Source organism: Monodon monoceros, unplaced genomic scaffold (genome assembly GCF_005190385.1).
Source record: "Monodon monoceros isolate NGI ecotype Baffin Bay Population unplaced genomic scaffold, NGI_Narwhal_1 Super_Scaffold_20, whole genome shotgun sequence".
NCBI lineage: Eukaryota > Metazoa > Chordata > Mammalia > Artiodactyla > Monodontidae > Monodon > Monodon monoceros.
The window spans coordinates 114916904-114937977 of record NW_021703777.1 but is presented as its reverse complement, the minus strand read 5'-3'; the positions used below and the strand labels follow the sequence as shown (position 1 = coordinate 114937977).

The 21074-nt window shown below is 39.2% G+C and overlaps 1 protein-coding gene across 8 annotated transcripts in view; it reads right to left on the bottom strand.

The window, feature by feature from the left end:
- Window positions 1-21074, bottom strand: part of METTL14 (methyltransferase like 14) — a 64317-nt gene that overhangs the window by 15955 nt on the left and 27288 nt on the right. For 5 of the 8 annotated variants that reach the window (XR_003795532.1, XR_003795531.1, XR_003795533.1 and 2 more), the window contains exon 11: window positions 19075-19263. Coding sequence is in view for 4 of the 8 variants with exons in the window: in XM_029234795.1 (XP_029090628.1) it covers window positions 19075-19263 (189 nt within the window). In the remaining 4 variants the exon portion in view is untranslated. Of the gene's footprint in view, window positions 1-17210; window positions 17412-17482; window positions 19264-21074 lie in introns of those variants that run through there. The other 3 variants (XM_029234794.1, XM_029234796.1, XM_029234793.1) reach the window with 3 other exon arrangements.

Sequence of the window (21074 nt, the reverse complement as noted above, 5' to 3'; positions counted from 1 at the left end):
TTTTAACACCATATACAAAAATAAACTCAAAATGTATTACACAGCTAAATGTAAGACCAGAAACCATAAATCTCCTAGAAGAAAACATAGGCAGAATGCTTTTTGACATAAATTGTAGCAATACATTTTTGTATCTGTCTCCTGAAGTAAAGGAAATAAAAGCAAAAACACAAATGGGACCTAATTAAATTTAAAAGCTTTTGCACAGCAAAGGAAACCATAAACAAAATGAAAAGACAACTACTGAACGGCAGAAAATATTTGCAAATGATATAACCGATAAGGGATTAACATACAAAATGTATAAACAGCTCATACAACATCAAAAAAACAAACAACCCAGGACTTCCCTGGTGGTACAGTGGTTACAAATCCGCCTGCCAATGCAGGAGACACAGGTTCAACCCCTGGTCTGGGAAGATCCCACATGCCGCGGAGCAACTAAGCCCATGCGCCACAACTACTGAGCCTGCACTCTAGAGCCCGTGAGCCACAACTACTGAGCCCGAGTGTCACAACTACTGAAGCCCACGTGCCTAGAGCCTGTGCTCCACAACAAGAGAAGCCAGCACGATGAGAAGCCTGCACACCTCAATGAAGAGTAGCCCCCACTCGCCACAACTAGAGAAAGCCTCTGCACAGCAACAAACACCCAACGCAACCAAAAATAAATAAATAAATTTTAAAAAAAAAACTGAAAAAATGGGCAGAAAACCTGAATAGACATTTTCCCAAGACATACAGATGGCCAACAGGCACATGAAAAGACGCTCAACATCATTAATCGTCAGAGAAACGCAAATCAAAACCACAATGAGATATCACACCTGTTAGAGTGGCTAGCCTCATAAACAAGACAAAAAGACAACCCTCAGAATGGGAGAAAATATTTGCCAATGAAACAACAGACAAAGGATTAATCTCCAAAATATACAAACAGCTCATGTAGCTCAATATCAATAAAACAAACAATCCAGTTAAAAAATGGGTGGAAGACCTAAACAGACATTTCACCAAGGAAGATATACAGATGGCCAAAGGCACATGAAAAGGTGCTCAACATCACTATTAGAGAAATGCAAATCAAAACTACAATGAGGTATCACCTCACACCACTCAGAATGGCCATTATCAAAAAATCTACAAATAGTAAATACTGGAGAGAGGGTGTGGAGAAAAGGGAACCCTCTTGCACTGTTGGTGGGAATGTAAATTGATACAACCACTATGGAGAACAGTATGGAGGTTCCTTAAAAAAATAAAAATAGAGCTACCATACGACCCAGTAATCCCACTACCGGGCGTATACCCTGAGAAAACCATAATTCAAAAAGAGTCATGTACCACAATGTTCACTGAAGCACTATTTACAATAGCCAGGACATGGAAGCAACCTAAGTGTCCATCAACAGATGAATGCATAAATAAGATGTGGCACATATATACAGTGGAATATTAGCCATAAAAAAGAACGAAATTGAGTTATTTGTAGTGAGGCGGATGGACCTAGAGTCTGTCATACAGAGTGAAGTAAGTCAGAGAAAAACAAATGCCATGTGCTAACACATATATATGGAATTAAAAAAAAAAAAAAAAAAAAGGTACTGATGAGCCTAGTTGCCGGGCAGGAATAAAGAGGCAGACATAGAGAACGGACTTGAGGACATGGGGTGGGAGGGGGAAGCTTGGGCGAAGTGAGAGTAGCATCGGCATATATACACTACCAAATGTAAAACAGTTAGGTGGTGGGAAGCAGCAGCATAGCATAGGGAGATCGGCTCGGTGCTTTGTGATGACCTAGAGGGGAGGGATAGGGAGGATGGGAGGGAGGCTCAAGAGGGAGGGGATATGGGGACATATGTATGCATATGTCTGATTTGCTTTGTTGTACAACAGAAAATAGCACAGTATTGTGAAGCAATTATACTCCAATAAAGATTAAAAAAAAAAAGAATGGCTAGCATCGAAAAGGGCACAACAAATGTTGGCGAGGATGTGAAGAAAAGGGAACCCTTGTACACTGCTGGTGGGAATGTAAATTGGTGCAGCCAATGTGGAAAACTAAAACTAAAAATAGAACTACCATATGACTCAGCAATTCCACTCCTGGGTACATATCTGGAAAAAACAAAAACACTAAGTTGAAAAGATACATGCACCCCAATGTACACAGCAGCATTATTTACAACAGCCAAGATAAGGAAGCAACCTAAGTGTCCATCAACAGATGAATAGGTAAAGATGTGGAATACATATACGATGAAATACTACTCAGCAATAAAAAGAAAATGAAATTTTGCCGTTTGCAACAACATAGATGGACTTGGAAGGTATTATGCTTAGTGAAATAAGTCAGAGAAGATAAACACTGTATGTTATCACTTACATGTAGAATCTAAAAATTAAAACAAACTAGTAAATATAACAAGAAAGACTCACAGATATAGAGAACTAGTGGTTACCAGTGGGTAAAGGCAATGGGGGGAGAGCAAGGTAGGGGTAGGGCATTAACAGGTACAAACTACTACATATAAAATAAACTACAAGGATATACTGTACAACACAGGGAATACAGCCAATATTTCATAATAACTATAAGTGGGGCACAACTTTAAAAAAAATAAAAAGATAGTCTAATGATTGCCCTGTGTGTTCCCAAGGGTACAGAAACAGAACCAATAAATAGAAGTGACAAGGTGCTGCTCAACTGAAAGAAGAACCTCCATGTTCTCAATTAACAAATATTTATTTCACACCTGCCATGTGCCAGGCACTATGCCCTCTACTGGGGAGACAGACAACAGTAAGCAGCACAAACCAAATCCCTGCCATCTCTACAATTAAAGTTTCATAAATGTCATGACATGCTATATATATATTGTATGTATATGTATTCCTGATATGCAAATATATATATAGCATATATACTAGGGATATCTGACCTAGTCTAGCTAGGGGGCAGGGTGTAGTCAGTAAAGATTTCACAGTAGTTACACTGAAGCTGGGACCTGGAAAATTTAGTAGACATTAGCCAGGTCATTGGGAGTATTGGTAAATATTCCAGAAGAGGGAAAAATATGCATGAAGGCCCAGAGTGAGAGAGGGCATATATTACCCTTTCAATAAACTTAAAGGATTTTAAGTTTAAAGTTGACTGGAACTTACTAAGGAGAAAAAAAGTGGCAAAAGATAAAACTGAGTGAGTCCTAGTCAAGGGAGAGTTTGGACTTAAGCCTAAAGGCAAACAGGAGACATTCAGTGACTTCAGCAAGAGTGAAAATATCACACTCTAGGAAGATCACTTCGGGGGTGTAAGGTGGCAGAACTAGAAGCAGAGAGCCCATTTAGGCGGCTCTCAGAGTAGTCCATTGAGGATACATGTGGTGGTCTGAACTAAAATAAGGGTACCTGACAGAGGGGGACAGGGAGGAATTGGAGTTAGTGAGGGAAAAGGAAGTGTCTGACAATGATTTCTGCTTTGGGCAGCTAGGTAGACAGTGAGACCATTCCCTAAGAAAGCAAACAGAGGAGTTGAAGCAGATTGTGCATATGTGTGTGTCTCTCTGTGTGTAAGGGGTAAGGGGCAGTAGTTCACATCTGTACATGCTGAGGTCCCTTGTAAGCTATGCAAGTGGGATCAACTATAGCACCTAAATATATGGGGTCTGAGGCTCAGGAGAGAACTCTGGGCTGGAAATTTGCAAGCCACCTACATATAGAGGGGAAAAAAAGCTACACAAATGGATGAAAAAAATAGGGCAATACTGTAGTGAGAGCACAGCAAATCCTTGACAGAGTAAAACAGAAACCTGAAGAGACTGGGGGGGAAGGGCCAGAGAAATAAGAAGGAAAACCTGGCGAGAGGATGTCACAAAGCCAAGGGAAAAGAGGGGTGCAGGGAGGGTGGGCAGCCAAGTTGCAGGCTTCCCAAAGGCAAGCTAAGAAGACTAAAACATGTTGAAATTAGTAAAAAGGTCATGGGGAACTGGTGAGAGCAGTTTTACTGGGTCAACGAGCTTAAATGCTAGATTGGAATAGCTTGAGAAATGGGGGGCAGAATGGCGGCAACTCAAGAAGGGGATGAGAGAGGGTCACAGACAGAAGGGAGGATTTTGTTGTCTAGGACGGGCAGGGATGATTTGACATTTAAATGCTGGTGGAGAGTCCAGTATTATGCTGGAAAAAAAAAAAAAGTGGCAGTACTATTTCATTCTTCAACTCTAAAGAATGTTGAAGATTGAAAACAGAAAAAAAACAAAAAAAACAAAACCAATCAAACAAACAAAACCCTTAGAAGAGCAAGACTTGGAGGACAGAAGGGAATATAATACAGAGTACAAATGGAGAGTTTCGATTTCAATGGCAGAAGAACCCAATATATAATGGAACTGCTCCAGTGAATCCTGAATGACCACTTGCCAAAAATGGTGTGAGTGCTGACCCATGGTATTTTGAAACAGTCACCCCTTCCCCCAAACCTTGAGAGGCACTAGAACATAATGGCTAAGAGTATGAGCTCCAGAACCGACCACACAGATTTCTATACCAGCTCTACCACACAGCTGTGTGATACAGGTGAATCAGAAACCTTTCTGTGCCTCGGTTTCCTACTCGGTTGTTCAAGGATTAGGTTAATAAGTGTAAAAGGTTTAGAACAGTCCCTGGCACAGTGTGGCACCCAGGCATCACAGTTCATTGCCATTATTATTTTATTAGGTTTTTAAATTAAACTTGCTAAGGATCATGAAAAGTAGGACTAATCGGACTCCTACATGCCATGAGAATCTTAATTTATATCCTTAAAACCAAGCACCTTTAAATGCTATGGAAGGGTCCAGTTAAAAGATGGTTTCAGAGATTTCACTTCCTAGAAATCTAACCTAATGACAGCAGGTTGAGAATTAGGAACAGTATATTAGTCTTTTTTGTAATGTTGTCAGATGGAAACATGGTTCTCTATTAATGTAATAATGAGGAGTAAGGATCAAAATTTACATCATGTTCAAGGATAATCTGAAATTGAACTTCAGCTCCTCTAGGAGGCATTACATACTATAGTGTCTGAAAGCTTCCAAAAAGCTTCATCAGTAATCTTCCAGAGAAGACAATTCTTTGGGGAGAATTAAATGTGTGATTTATAATTGCTGAAAACCTAAGATGTAATACTGAATAACCTGGATAAAAAGGAAAAAAAATCTTAATTGAAAAGGCAAGAGAAATCCCCTAGTCATCATCTCTAACAGATGTTTTCTGGCCTCTGCTTGAAAAAAAAGTGATGAGAAGCTTACTCCTTCCCAAGCAGCCATTTATAAACAGTTCTGTTAGAAAATCATATTTAGCAGACTGTTTTACTGAAACATCCCCTTTTTGTGCAAACTGTCTTTTGAGGGCATAGGTGAATTCTTCTTCCACTTGATGGCAGTTTTCAGATAGTTCAAAGGCTATCATGTATCCCTATCATGTCCCTTGTCCAGGCCAAACTATCCCAATTCCCAAAGTATGTCCTCATGAACATAATTTCCAGAGCCATTGTCATCCCAACTTAATACAATAAAATCCAGTTTTAAATCACATAAAGAAGAAAGTCAATTTGGGAAGCAAAATGACTAGTGTCTAGTTTAGGAAACTATCATTATAATAGTGACCGCAGATCCAATCCCACTAGTATGATTTGTGCAAGGATTTCTAGGGTGTACTTTTTATTCTCAAGACATTTAAAAAAACTGTTACCAGTTATAAACACACAGCTTTTTTACGGTAAGAATTTTCAATTTTAAGACCTTTTACAGAATAAGACTTTGAAATCAGTATTTTTCAAACTGAGGTATCCTTTAGGTCCATGAAAAACTGTTTCTTTGGAAACATATTAATGTTTGAAAAATAGTTTTAGGATACCCCATGGGATTTAGAATAATGTTACCCAATCAGTGTTTTAAGGACTTAATATGCCTATTTGGCAGAAAGGTTATTACATTTATAAATTCGGGGAAATCAGATTCAGCATACTGATATAAATTTGCAGCAGTAAACTTTAGTGTACAAAAAAAGGTCATGTTTTAAAAATCAACCTAATTGGGCTTCCCTGGTGGCACAGTGGTTGAGAGTCCACCTGCCGATGCAGGGGACACAGGTTCGTGCCCGGGTCTGGGAAGATCCCACATGCCGCAGAGCAGCTAGGCCCGTGAGCCATGGCCACTGAGCCTGCACGTCCAGAGCCTGTGCTCCGCAACGGGAGAGGCCACAACAGTGAGAGGCCCACGTACCGCAAAAAAAAAAAAAAAAAAAAAAAAAATCAACCTAATTGGGGCTTCCCTGGTGGTGTAGTAGATAAGAACCTGCCTGCCAATGCAGGGGACACAGGTTTGATCCCTGGTCAGGGAAGATCCCACATGCCGTGGAGCAACTAAGCCCATGCACCACAACTACCGAGCCTGTGCTCTAGAGCCCGCGAGCCACAACTACTAAAGCCCATGCGCCTAGAGCCCATGCTCTACAACAAGAGAAGCCACCACGAGAAGCCCGCGCACTGAAACGAAGAGTAGCCCCCGCTCTCCACAACTAGAGAAAGCCCACGCGCAGCAACAAAGACCCAACGCAGCCAAAAATAAATAAATAAATATTTTTTTTAAAAATCAACCTAATTGAATCAGAATCTCTATTCCATAGGACTGGCAGGTAAGATTTCCTATCTTTGGTCCATACTGATGACTAGTGTCAAAGCCCCAGTCTCCTGAAGTCCAGGGCTCCTCTGCTTCCACGTTGTGTTTTGGGGAAATGAATGTGTAGCCTGGGGACGACACTTTCCTAGGTGTGCAACTCAGCTACCTCCTACCTCCCGGTGAGGTCATCTCTCCCGGAGGCAGTTTTACCGACCAGCAGCAGTTTCCCAAGACTCCTGGGAGCCACCCTGTGCCCGTCCTCAACCATCCTGTCCTCTCCTCACTCTCAGGCAATCTACTCTCCCTTGGGTCCACTATTACATACAGGAGGCATACAGTCCAACTTTTTACTTAAGCCATTATTAACAAGGTGATACAGATGTGGTTAAATAATTTGTCTTACTTTTTTAATAGGTTGCATCTGGCACAAGTATTTTAAAAATTTGTTCCTGGAGAAAGAGTCAGATGCCTTTAAAGTCAGACCAAAGTAAATTGATTCTGTAAGTCCACTGATAAGTAGTAAGTCAGTGGAAATTACTTTGTTTCCTCAGCCTCAAAGATGATATTCTGTTATTTGAGAGAAAAAAAATCCTTACTAGAGAAACACATTCCTCTTATGCAGCAAGAAAGTAACAACAGAAGGGAAAAGAAGTGAAAAGAGAAGGTTATTAAAAAATCCTCTGGGAATTACTATTATTAGTCAAGCAAAGAGTAAAGGATTATTTATTTATTGAGCACTTACTATGTGTCACACAGTAGACGCTGAGAAAGCATCCCGCTGCCTTTATAAAGTCAATGACACAGACCAACTGCTAAGAGCATGAGCAGCAGGGTTATTAACTCAGAACTAAATGAGCCCGCAAAGACAGGTTATCAGATGGAACGGGAATCTTTCACTTAAGAAGCAATCACTTGAAAGCAATCAGAACTGGGAATGTTCCCCAAAGAGGTTCTAATGCCATTCTGACCCAATCTCCTGTCAGTATCATCTCAAGGAGGTGGGTGGGGTTTAAAATTTAGGGAGTCAGTTGGCTGACAAGCTTACATGTGCTTATATTTTCTTAAATTTTGTTTTGGAATTATTTTTATAAATACAATATTCTTAATCATGCTTATATGCTTTAACATTTTTATTTCAATAAGACATAGCAGTAGAAAAAGTAAGCTATAATCTTGAGCTCCTATTTACCATGCATATATATATGCCTTGCTTTTTGAACAAGGCCAAATAATCCCTCCACCTATGCAGCTTATCTGAATCACAGTCAACATGATTACATCAAAAACCAATCCTTGGGGCTTCCCTGGTGGCGCAGTGGTTTAGAATCTGCCTGCTAATGCAGGGGACACGGGTTCGAGCCCTGGTCTGGGAAGATCCCACATGCCGCAGAGCAACTAGGCCCGTGAGCCACAACTACTGAGCCTGAGCGTCTGGAGCCTGTGTTCCGCAACAAGAGAGGCCGCGATAGTGAGAGGCCCGTGCACCGCGATGAAGAGTGGCCCCCGCTTGCCACTAGAGAAAGCCCTCGCACAGAAACGAAGACCGAACACAGCAAAAATAAATTAATAAACTCCTACCCCAACATCTTCTTAAAAAGAAAAACAACCAATCCTTTACTTAATATGAAAGTATGTACCCACCCAGTTGTCTTGAAAAGCATAAACCTATAAAATGATGGCAAATTCTGTAAGACATTTAAGCAATTACCCTGGAAATTTAACCAGCATAAACTACTAAACTGGGCATCTCTGAACAAAACTGTGTTTGACATTTTGTCCTCTGCTTTAAAAAGACAAAGAAAACAAAAAGAACATGCAAAAAAGGTACAATAATGATGTATTCTTTTATGATATTAACAACTGTAATTATAAACTAAAGACTTGTGCAGATGTGGAATTCTATAAAAGGTGTGACAACACAGGCCTATACCTCCACATTTTCTCCACTGGACAGATGCATGAATGGCTGCAGTAACATCACTGTATTCAACTTTGAAGTATTAGCCTATGTCTGCACTTATTTGTGTGTTCCAAAGTATACCAACTACATAACTTGTTTTCAAAGGTGATAGTTTCTGTCCTAATCAAATAAATTTTTTTCTTCAAGTAAATATTTTTCTTCAAGTAAATTTGGTCACAGTATTTAGAAGCCTGAATTTAAAATATGCATGCAGTATTTAGCTAGCCAAATTAATTTTTAAAAATTTTAGTTCTATGAAAGGAAAACATAAGCAAGGACACCAAACTATTTTATTTATTTTTTGCAGTACGCGGGCCTCTCACTGTTGTGGCCTCTCCCATTGCGGAGCACAGGCTCCCGACGCGCAGGCTCAGTGGCCATGGCTCACGGGCCCAGTCGCTCCGCGGCATGTGGGATCTTCCCAGACCGGGGCACAACCCCATGTCCCCTGCATCCGCAGGCGGACTCTCAACCACTGCGCCACCAGGGAAGCCCCCACCAAACTATTTTAATTGCCAACATCTAGGGAGATTTCACATGAACATTTCAGACTTACCGTCTTCCCTCTGTGGTGACAATTAGTTGCAGTTGAGTCGTGATGTCTGCCTTACCTAGGGAATGAGGTCTCTCCCCATCTCCCTCTCAGGTCTCCATGGCCCTGAGATCAAGTCAGTGGCTGTTTATTAAGGGGCTCTGGGCTGCTCCGCTTTTCTTAGAGAGGAGCTGAGAAAACCCACCAATGTGGGAAAACAGCACAGACAAAAGGGAGAAAGTAAATGAATGTAAGTAAATATTCCTACATTAAGTATGCAAATGAAATGTGTCTAAAAAAGAATCATTCCACTATAAAACAAACTCATGGCTTGTTTCACTGATTTATATTACATGCTTAGTTCCTATATATGTTTTACATCATTGACTTTGATTTCAATTTTTTAGAAGTATTTTTGGAAAAAACCTACCTTATCTGATTTCACTGTTTATTAGCACCTCCAGTTAGAGGCAAGAACTGTAGCACATACTTAAACCGATCATTTTGACATTTTGCCTAATTCTAGAAAAAGGGCTTACTGTAAATGAACATCTAGATTAAATGAGGTAGTATTTTCTCTGTGCATTGTAGCTAGTAATGTTTATATCTGAGTAATTGACTGGGGACCCTGAGAGCAGAAGCAATGTGACTTTTTCAGAAATGGAGTCTGTGATGGGCTCAATTTGCTGGATTAATGTTCTAACATTCTGGTGAGTCCCAAATTTATAGCTTCAAAACTGATGGCAGATACTTGAGACCCAAGCTGGACAATTCAATCCCTATCACTAAACATCAAAGACAGGATAATGCTAAAAGTCCTACATGGACTCCAAGATTCAGGATTGTTCTAAGAAAGGCCTTTCTTATAAGCAAAGTCTTATGTTTTTAATAGCTCACACAAAGATGAAACACTTTCAGATCAAGGACTACTACTCAGAATGAATCCCAACTGGGCCATCATTTTGTCAAGTTAATAAAAATTACATTAAATCGGTAAATCTGGAACTATACTTCAAAGACCAAATCTTATGTTCTCAAATTCAGGATGAAAATAGCACGTGTTTTAAAATAAGCTGCTGTAACTAATCAGAACATTGTAATTTATCAATTAAGATGGGTAGAAAGTATTTTAAGAGACATGAAAAACAACCATTCCTAGTAACAGCCATGACACAAGACTCTCAGCTATCAACAGCACACTCAAACTCACAAGCATCCTACCATTACGACTCCGTCAACTTAAAATGAAACTGTGGCATAACGCTTACTCGGTTTTTGAATAAGACAGACATGTATTGACAGTTTAAGTTTCTACATTTATGAGCTACGCACTCGCAGGTGGCTCTTCTACTTACCAAAGTATCAGCAGTATACTGCTGGTACAGTACTGATCCACTCCAATTCTGGATATGTCACCTGGCTGCCAAGCCAGACTTGATCCCCTGCTCCCCAGCTTGACACCTCTTGCACTGTGCTGTCTCATTCCACACTTTGACTGACATCTCTACAATTCCTTGGTCTAATCTGGTGCAGCAGTATTTGGGTATGATATTCCCCACCACGAACTCTACCCTATCTGACATCATCAACCTGCTTCCCTTTTCTATTCTACACAGTGAGGAAAAGTCAAACAGTACTTTGGGCCTCCTAATCTCCATCCTCTGAAAGGAGACAGGTAACAGGGAAAACTGTTGCCAAGGAAAATCAACATCAACATTTAGCTTAAAATACCTAGAACTGTAATTATGTATAATACTAGGAATGCTGATCTTAAAATTTTTAAACTAAAAAAGTTTAGGGTTATTACAGTTACTGGTTTCAATCCTCCATAAGAAATTAGTAAATAAAGCAACTAAAAATCATTTTTGGTGATCCCTAGATGATTCTGTGACATATAAAAATGATCAACATAAATAGATGACCAAAAGTCAGAAGAGGTCAGAGTAACTGAGTTTTCATTGGAAACCTTTCCTCAATGAATGCAGATCTATTGTAAAACTGATACCACAACCTTTACTGAAAGTGAAGGGTAGCAAAACTAGGTCAATTCCATCCCGTTATAAAAATGATCATTACATTGTCAAAGAGAAATTCTAGGCCTTACTTTTTTTTTCTAACACCTACTCTTTTCTTATTTACTCTATTCTAAATATGGTGGGCTGTGGCTCCTTTTAACTTTCAATCTACAAAAAAGCCATTCCTAACTCTCTGTAAGATGACATTATGATACAGATCTCACAGATGACTAGACCAGCTAAGTACCAGAAATGCTGCGTCTCTTGGCTAGGCCCAGGGCATGGACCAGACTACAGTCCTGTTTAAAAAACAGAGTCACTCCCTAGCTGATATTTCTAAGGACCTACACTGGGCAACTGGAGCATCTCTTTTTTTTTTTTTTTTATACAGCAGGTTCTTATTAGTAATCAATTTTATACACATCAGTGTATACACGTCAATCCCAATCTCCCAATTCATCACACCACCACCACCACTCCCGCGTTCTCCCCCTTGGTATCCACATGTTTGTTCTCTACATCTGTCTCTCAATTTCTGTCCTGAAAACCAGTTCATCTGTACCATTTTTCTAGATTCCACATATGTGCATTAATACAGGATACTTGTTTTTCTCTGACTTACTTCACTCCGTATGACAGTCTCTAGATCCATCCACGTCTCAACAAATGACCCAATTTCGTTCCTTTTTAGGACTGAGTAATATTCCATTGCATATATGTACCACATCTTCTTTATCCATTCATCTGTCGGTGGGCATTTAAGTTGCTTCCATGACCTGGCTATTGTAAATAGTGCTGCAATGAACATTGGGGTGCACGTGTTAGAATTGTGGTTTCTCTGGGTATATGCCCAGTAGTGGGATTGCTGGATTGTATGGAAATTCTATTTTTAGTTTTTTAAAGAACGTCCATACTGTTCTCCATAGTGGCTGCATCAGTTTACATTCCCACCAACAGTGCAAGAGGGTTCCCTTTTCTCCACACCCTCTCCAGCATTTGTTGTTTGTAGATTTTCTGATGATGCCCATTCTAACTGGTGTGAGATGATACCTCATTGTACTTTTTGTTTGCATTTCTCTAGTAATTAGTGATGTTGTGCAGCTTCTCATGTGCTTCTTGGCCATCTGTATGACTTCTTTGGAGAAATGTCTATTTAAGTTTTCTGCCCATTTTTGGTTTGGGTTGTTTGTTTTTTTAATATCAAGCTGCATGAGCTGTTTATATATTTTGGAGATTAATCCTTTGTCCGTTGATTCGTTTGCAAATATTTTCTCCCATTCTGAGGGTTGTCTTTTCGTCTTGTTTAGGATTTCCTTTGCTGTGCAAAAGCTTTTAAGCTTCATTAGGTCCCATTTGTTTACTGTTGTTTCTATTTCCATTTCTCTCAGAGGTGGGTCAAAAAAGATCTTGCTGTGATTTATGTCAAAGAGTGTTCTTCCTATGTTTTCCTCTAACGGTTTTATAGTGTCGTCTTACATTTAGGTCTCGAATTCATTTTGAGTTTATTTTTGTGTATGGTGTTAGGGAGTGTTCTAATTTCATTCTTTTACATGTAGCTGTCCAGTTTTCCCAGCACCACGTATTGAACAGACTGTCTTTTCTCCATTGTAAATCCTTGCCTCCTTTGTCATAGATAAGTTGACCACAGGTGCATGGGTTTAACTCTGGGCTTTCTATCTTGTACCAGTGATCTATGTTTCTGTTTTTGTGTCAGTACCATATTGTCTTCATTACTGTAGCTTTGCAGTATAGTCTGAAGTAAGGGAGTCTGATTCCTCCAGCTCCATTGTTTGCCCTCAAGACTGCTTTGGCTATTCGGGGTCTTTTGTGTCTCCATACAAATTTTAAGATTTTTTGTTCTAGTTCCGTAAAAAATGACATTGGTTAATTTGATACGGATTGCATTGAATCTGTAGATTGCTTTGGGTGGTAGAGTCATTTTCACAATATTGATTCTTCCAATCCAAGAACATGGTATATCTCTCCATCTGTTCGTATCAGCTTTAATTTCCTTCATCAGTGTCTTATAGTTTTCTGCATACAGGTTTTTGTCTCCCTAGGTAGGTTTATTCCTAGCTATTTTATTCTTTTTGTTGCAATGGTAAATGGGAGTGTTTCCTTAATTTCACTTTCAGATATTTCATCATTAGTGTATAGGAATGCAAGAGGTTTCTGTGCATTAATTTTGTATCCTGCAACTTTACCAAATTCATTGATTAGCTCTAGTAGTTTTCTGGTGGCATCTTTAGGATTCTCTATGTATAGTATCATGTCATCTGCAAACAGGGACAGTTTTACTTCTTCTTTTCCAATTTGGATTCCTTTTATTTCTTTTTCTTCTCTGATTGCCGTGGCTAGGACTTCCAAAACTACGTTGAATAATAGCAGTGAGAGTGGACATCCTTGTCTTGTTCCTGATCTTAGAGGAAATGCTTTCAGTTTTTCACCATTGAAAATGATGTTGGCTGTGGGTTTGTCATATATGGCCTTTATTATGTTGAGGTAGGTCCCCTCTATACCCACTTTCTGGAGAGTTTTTACCATAAATGGGTGTTGAATTTTGTCATAAGCTTTCTCTGCATCTATTGAGATGATCATATGGTTTTGATTCTTCAATTTGTTAATACGGTGTATCACACTGATTGATTTGCATATATTGAAGAATCCTTGCATCCCTGGGATAAATCCCACTTGATCATGGTGTATGGTCCTTTTAATGTGTTGTTGGATTCTGTTTCCTAGTATTTTGTTGAGGATTTTTGCATCTATATTCATCAAAGATATTGGTCTGTAATTTTCTTTTTGTAGTATCTTTGGTTTTGGTATCAGGATGATGGTGGCCTCATAGAATGAGTTTGGGAGTGTTCCTTCCTCTGCAACTTTTTGGAAGAGTTTGAGAAGGATGGGTGTTAGCTCTTCTCTAAATGTTTGATAGAATTCACCTGTGAAGCCATCTGGTCCTGGACTTTTGTTTGTTGGAAGACTGTTGATCACAGTTTCAATTTCATTACTTGTGATTGGTCTGTTCATATTTTCTGTTTCTTCCTGGGTCAGTCTTGCAAGGTTATACCTTTCTAAGAATGTGTCCATTTCTTCCAGGTTGTCCGTTTTATTGGCATAGAGTTGCTTGTAGTAGTCTCTTAGGATGCTTTGTATTTCTGTGGTGTCTGTGGTAACTTCTTTTTCATTTCTAATTTTATTGATTTGAGTCCTCTCCCTCTTTTTCTTGATGAGTCTGGCTAATGGTTTATCGATTTTGTTTATCTTCTCAAAGAACCAACTTTTAGTCTTATTGATCTTTGCTATTGTTTTCTTTGTTTTTATTTCTGCTCTGATCTTTGTGATTTCTTTCCTTCTGATAACTGGGTTTTGTTTGTTTTTGTTTCTCTAGTTCCCTTAGGTGTCAGGTTAGATTATTTGAGATTTTTCTTGTTTCTTGAGGTAGGCTTGTATAGCTATAAACTTCCCTTAGAACTGCTTTTGCTGCATCCCATAGGTTTTGGATTGTCGTGTTTTCATTGTCATTTGTCTCTAGGTATTTTTTGATTTCCTCTTTGATTTCTTCAGTGATCTCTTGGTTATTTAGTAATGTATTGTTTAGCCTCCATGTGTTTAGCCTCCATGTGTTCTTTCCCCTGTAATTCATTTCTAATCTCATAGCGTTGTGGTCAGAAAAGATGCTTGATATGATTTCAATTTTCTTAAATTTACTGAGGCTTGATTTGTGACCCAAGATGTGATCTACCCTGGAGAATATTCCATGCGCACTTGAGAAGAAAGTGTAATCTGCTGTTTTTGGATGCAATGTCCTATAAATATCAATTCAATCTATCTGGTCTTTTGTGTCATTTAAAGCTTGTGTTTCCTTATTTATTTTCATTTTGGATGATCTGTCCATTGGTGTAAGTGAGGTGTTAAAGTCCCCCACTATTATTGTGTTACTGTCGATTTCCTCTTTTACAGCTGTTAGCAGTTGCCGTATGTATTGAGGTGCTCCCTATGTTGCGTGCATATATAATTGTTATATCTTCTTCTTGGATTGATCCCTTGATCATTATGTAGTGTCTTTCCTTGTCTCTTGTAACCTTCTTTAAAGTCTATTTTATCTGATATGAGTACTGCTACTCCAGCTTTCTTTTGATTTCCATGGAATATCTTTTTCCATCCCCTCGCTTTCAGTCTGTATGTGTCCCTAGGTCTGAAGTGGGTCTCTTGTAGACAGCAAATATATGGGTCTTGTTTTTGTATCCATTCAGCAAGCCTGGGTCGTTTGGTTGGAGCATTTAATCCACTCACATTTAAGGTAATTATCAATATGTATGTTCCTATGACCATTTACTTGTTTTGGGTTTTTTCAGGTCCTTTTCTTCTCTTGTGTTTCCCACTTAGAGAAGTTACTTTAGCATTTGTTGTAGAGCTGGTTTGGTGGTGCTGAATTCTCTTAGCTTTTGCTTGTCTGTAAAGCTTTTGATTTCTCCATCAAATCTGAATGAGACCCTTGCCAGGTAGAGTAATCATGGTTGTAGGTTCTTCCCCTTCATCGCTTTTATATCATGCCACTCCCTTCTGGCTTGTAGAGTTTCTGCTGAGAAATCAGCTGTTAACCTTATGGGAGTTCCCTTGTATGTTATTTGTTGTTTTTCCCTTGCTGCTTTCAATAATTTTTCTTTGTCTTTAGTTTTTGCCAATTTGATTACTATGTGTCTTAGCGTGTTTCTCCTGTATGGGACTTGCTGCACTTCCTTGACTTGGGTGGCTATTTCCTTTCCCATGTTAGGGAAGTTTTCGACTATAGTCTTTTCAAATATTTTCTCGGGTCCTTTCTCTCTCTCTTCTCCTTCTGGGACCCCAATAATGCAAACATTGTTGCGTTTAATGTTGTCCCAGAGGTCTCTTAGGCTGTCTTCATTTCTTTTCATTCTTTTTTCATTATTCTGTTCCACAGCAGTGAATTCCAGCATTCTGTCTTCCAGGTCACTTATCCGTTCTTCTGCCTCAGTTATTCTGCTATTGCTTCCTTCTTATGTAGTTTTCATTTCAGTTACTGTATCGTCCATCTGTTTGTTCTTTAATTCTTCTAGGTCTTTGTTAAACAGTTCTTGCATCTTCTTCATCTTTGCCTCCATTGTTTTTCTGAGATCCTGGATCATCTTCACTGTCATTATTCTGAATTCCTTTTATGGAAGGTTGCGTATCTCTACTTCATTTAGTTATTTTTCTGAGGTTTTATCTTGTTCCTTCATCTGGTACATAGCCCTCTGCCTTTTCACCTTGTCTATCTTTCTGTGAATGTGGTTTTTGTTCCACAGGCTGCAGGATTGCAGTTCTTGCTTCTGCTGTCCTCTGGTGGATGAGGCTATCTAAGAGGCTTGTGCAGGTTTACTGATGGGAGGGACTGGTGGTGGGTAGAGCTGGGTGTTGCTCTGGTGGGCAGAGCTCAGTAAAACTTTAATCTGCTTGTCTGCTGACAGGTGGGGCTGGGTTCCCTCCCTGTTGGTTGTTTGGTCTGAAGTGACCCAACACTGGATCCTACCCAGCTCTTTGGTGGGGCTAATGGTGGACTCTGGGAGGGCTCACACCAAGGAGTACTTCCCAGAACTTCTGCTGCCAGTGTCCTTGTCCCCACGGTGAAAGAGAGCCACCCCCCGCCTCTGCAGGAGACCCTCCCACACTAGCAGGTAGGTCTGGTTCATTCTCCCCTGGGTTCACTGCTCCTTCCCCTGGGTCCCGATGCACACACTACTTTGTGTGTGCCCTCCAAGGGTGAAGTCTGTTTCCCCCAGTCCTGTCGAAGTCCTGCAATCAAATCCCACTAGCCTTCAAAGTCTGATTCTCTAGGAATTCCTCCTGCCATTGCCAGACCCCCAGGTTGGGAAGCCTGACGTGGGGCTCAGAACCTTCACTCCAGTGGGTGGACTTCTGTGGTATAAGTATTCTCCCGTCTGTGAGTCACCCACCCAGAAGTTATGGGATTTGATTTTACTGTGATTGCGCCCCTCCTACCATCTCACTGTGGCGTCTCCTTTGTCTTTGGATGTGGGGTATCTTTTTTGGTGAGTTCCAGTGTCTTCCTGTCGATGACTGTCCAGCAGCTAGTTGTGATTCTGGTGTTCTCACAAGAGGGAGTGAAAGCACGTCCTTCTACTCCACCATCTTGGTTCAGTCTCAAGACCAGCATCTCTGTCTTCTTCATTCCCAGGTCAACTCTGAGAAATACAGTTCTATCTCTAGGTAAGTTTTAATCACTAAAATTGAAAATGTAGCATCATTTCAGTAAAAATTCTAACCAACAGTTCCATATCATATCTACATCAAGAAAAGCGTTAGTCAAATGCTATCTGTACTAGAAAGCACTAACATGCTGAACAAGTTAAATTCATCAGGCTTTTAAGGATCTCAAGCCTATTTCTGTAATTCAGTTCCTATCTTCAAACTGAATCTTTAGTGGATATAACAAAACCTCGTTTTATGAGCCAGTGAAAAGCACAGAACAGCTACTCACAGACCAAGAGAATAGTCTCATCTTAGGTCAGTCCTTTTTCATTTGGTAACAATGACAATTCCACTCACAGAAAAGAGACTCCCAAATTTCAAAGGTTTAAAGTTTCATTAGAAAAATCATACACAAAATAAGAAATACATTTATCAAGAACAATAATGGCATTATTTCATTCAGCAAATTCATTTAAAACATGGGTTACAGTACAGAAAGAGAAATTACAACATAAAGTCTCACATAACTAACTGATCTGGGAAACCAGTCCCTTAAAAGGTAACTGCAGTTCCATTTTCCAAGCTCTCTTCTTAAGTTGAGGGTCTTCTGTAATTGGGTTTTACATTAAGTTTTCTCCATAACAAGTTTAAAGATGCATGTCATTTCCTCATCACCACGTACTTTATTCCCCAAAATGTTTAAACCAAGTACCTGATAAACAGGTGTCTCTGTTGCGTCCAATTCTTTTATTTTGTTAAGGAATTTGAAACTGCTTTGAAAGTCAATCCAAGATCAAGTCCATACCAAAGTTCTAGCACTTGGATATTTGTCCTTGTTTTTTTGGAAGTATTATTAACAGTCATCAATAGCTGCACAACTGAGATTATAATGAGTTTTTTTTTTCTCTTTGTAAAGTCTGCCTACTAGGTTCTACCTCTTCCCTTCCGACCCCTGGGAGCTCCACCTCCCCAGTCAGATTTAGATTTGGGAGGACATGATTTTGTTCCAAGTCTCTCAATTTCTTCTGTGGTCAAATTATATGAGTTTAAGATTTTTCATAGAGAAAGAAAAAAAGTCTCTTTTTATTGTTTCAACAAGAAAATATTAAAAGCCTAAGAGAAGTTTACCATCTGTCCCAACTCCATTCCAACAAGGCTGTCAAACAGTTTCCCTTTTGCTGTGACAGCAGTGGCAGGATGCCCATTATCAACTACTGTCAGCACTAGTATGATACACCAGATTGGGTGTTCTTCACTGCTCACTTTATTTCTAAAAAGCAAAAGCCTTTGTAATTAGTTGAAATCTATCAGAATAAATTCCGTCTCTGAAAGTGAAAGTATTTGTGTTGTTCCATTCTGTTCGGTTACATGCACATGACAAAAGACAGGATGACTCATTTATTCTGGACAAAACCAGACAGCGACAACTGCAAGGGAGGTTGCCTAAAATATTCCTGCAGCTTGGAGAAACTAAAGCAAAGTGCAAGTTGGAACAGAGTTCTAAACAACGTCTCCCAGTTGAAATTCATACTATCAGAAAGAAGGTGAAGAGGCATTAATAGGATCACTGTCCTAAAAACTATCGAGGTGGAAAGCCACCTCTGTGTGCTCCTCCACGGCCCCCCCTGAAACCACCTCTTTCTCCTCGGAAGTTAGATCGATTTCTTTCTCGCCCGCGGCCAGCAGAAGTCCCACCTCTTCCTCCTCCTCTGGGAGCTCCACCTCCCCGATCAGATTTAGATTTGGGAGGAGGTGATTTTGGTCGAAGTCTCTCAATTTCTTCTGTACATCCAGTCAAGTAGGAATTCGGGGTACTGAAGTAGGATGCATACGTTTCTGCATTGTAGTTGCTATTTGTAAGAGTTGGTCCAACTGTAAGCCAGCCTGAAATGGAGGGAAAAGTGATTATCCTTTCTTTTTCTTTTTTCCAATTCTCTCTTACTGACAACTGAATTTATGAGACTTTTACTTGCTCCCTTCTGGTTTGTTTTTTGGCATGTATGTTGTGTTGTGGAACACAACACACAAGCAAGAGGAAAGAAAGGAGAAAATTTAAAGATTTAATAAAAATAGTTCATATTGCCTCTTTCATGCTATATTGCCCCTTACATAAATAAGACATGTAAATCTTTACAGAGTAAACTGCAAGGGACTCCGCTTCCCACCCACAAATTCTTCATTGCAATAGCATTTTATTACAACTTCTAAAGGAATTACTAAGACCCAAGTTAGTTTAAATTAGCCTGGCTTCAGCATATACGACACATATAGCAACTTTTAAACCTTTTAAAGCAATAGTAAAGAGTACTCCTATGGTATACGTGATATATACCTTTGACTACCTCCTTGAGGAAGAAGTGCATTTGAGGATTCAACCCAAATAAATTAAGGCCCCTTGAGCAGAGTTCCCTCAATTGCTCCTACTATTATTTACATGGTTAACCTCCAACTACCTACAATTTCCCCAAGCAGATATTCCTTCTTAATTTTGTTTTACTAAAGCTAATACTAAAATAATTTTTACGGGACTTCCCTGGTGGCGCAGTGGTTAAGATTCCACACTCCCAATGCAGGGGGCCTGGGTTTGATCCCTAGTCAGGGAACTAGATCCCACATGCACGCCACAACTAAGATTTCATGTGCCACAACTAAGGAGCCCACAAGCCACAACTAAGGAGCCCACCTGCCACAACTAAGACCCAATGCAACCAAATAAAGAAACAAATAGAATAGAATAAAATAAAATAACTTTTGCATGGGCAAAGAATGGGCAAAGATAAAGAATTGGACAGTAGTTCGAAGCAAAAAATAAAATTTGTACCTCTAAGACTTTTTTCAACTGGTAGAGATACAGATAGAAGTATATCGTATATGAAAGATATAATGTATAATCTAAAGTGGGTAAAGTGGCCACAGCTAAATGGATGGAGAAAACCCCCATTATGTTATAGTTTTGGAATATTATAGTTATAAATAAAAATTGGCATCAAGTAAAATTTCTATTTTAGTTGCTGTTTATGCTTATACCTACAATATATGTAACAATTATTCTCTCTACTCCTTAAGTTCTTCTACTCATGTTTAAAAAAAAAACCCACTAATTAAAATAATGCTATATGGCCATTAAAAGCATTGTAACTAATTATTTAAAATGTAGAAATATATTTGACATAATATTGAGAAAAATACAAAATGATGACTACAGTTATATAAAAATTTGTATGCACAAGAGGAGTGGAAAGTATTATGTAAAAAAAAATGAAAATAATTCTTGGAAGTAGTGAGATTGAATCTCTTTCCCTCTTCAAAGTTTTCTTTAATGTTGTTACACTGATTTTCAATTATTAAAAGATATCCATCTGTTTGATGTTGCTATTACTCTTCAAATAGTTTTGCTTTTTCTTTAAAGTTTTCTACTTCCTTTAAACAGCAGTTGCCACTGGAGATTGTTCCCAGATTCAGGAGCTGTTTTTGGGTAGAACAGGTCAATGATGGAAGAGAAAAATCTGTTCCTTATTTCCTCAAACACTAGAGCCATAATCTTGATATTCAATATATATGGACATCTACACTTTCTGAAAAACACACCACTCCAGTTGAGTATCTAGTGATGTTACTTTCTTTTAAGCCAGTGAAGACGAAACATTTGGTTGCCACAAGCTCTGCTGCCAAAATATTTTACTTTGATAAGAGAG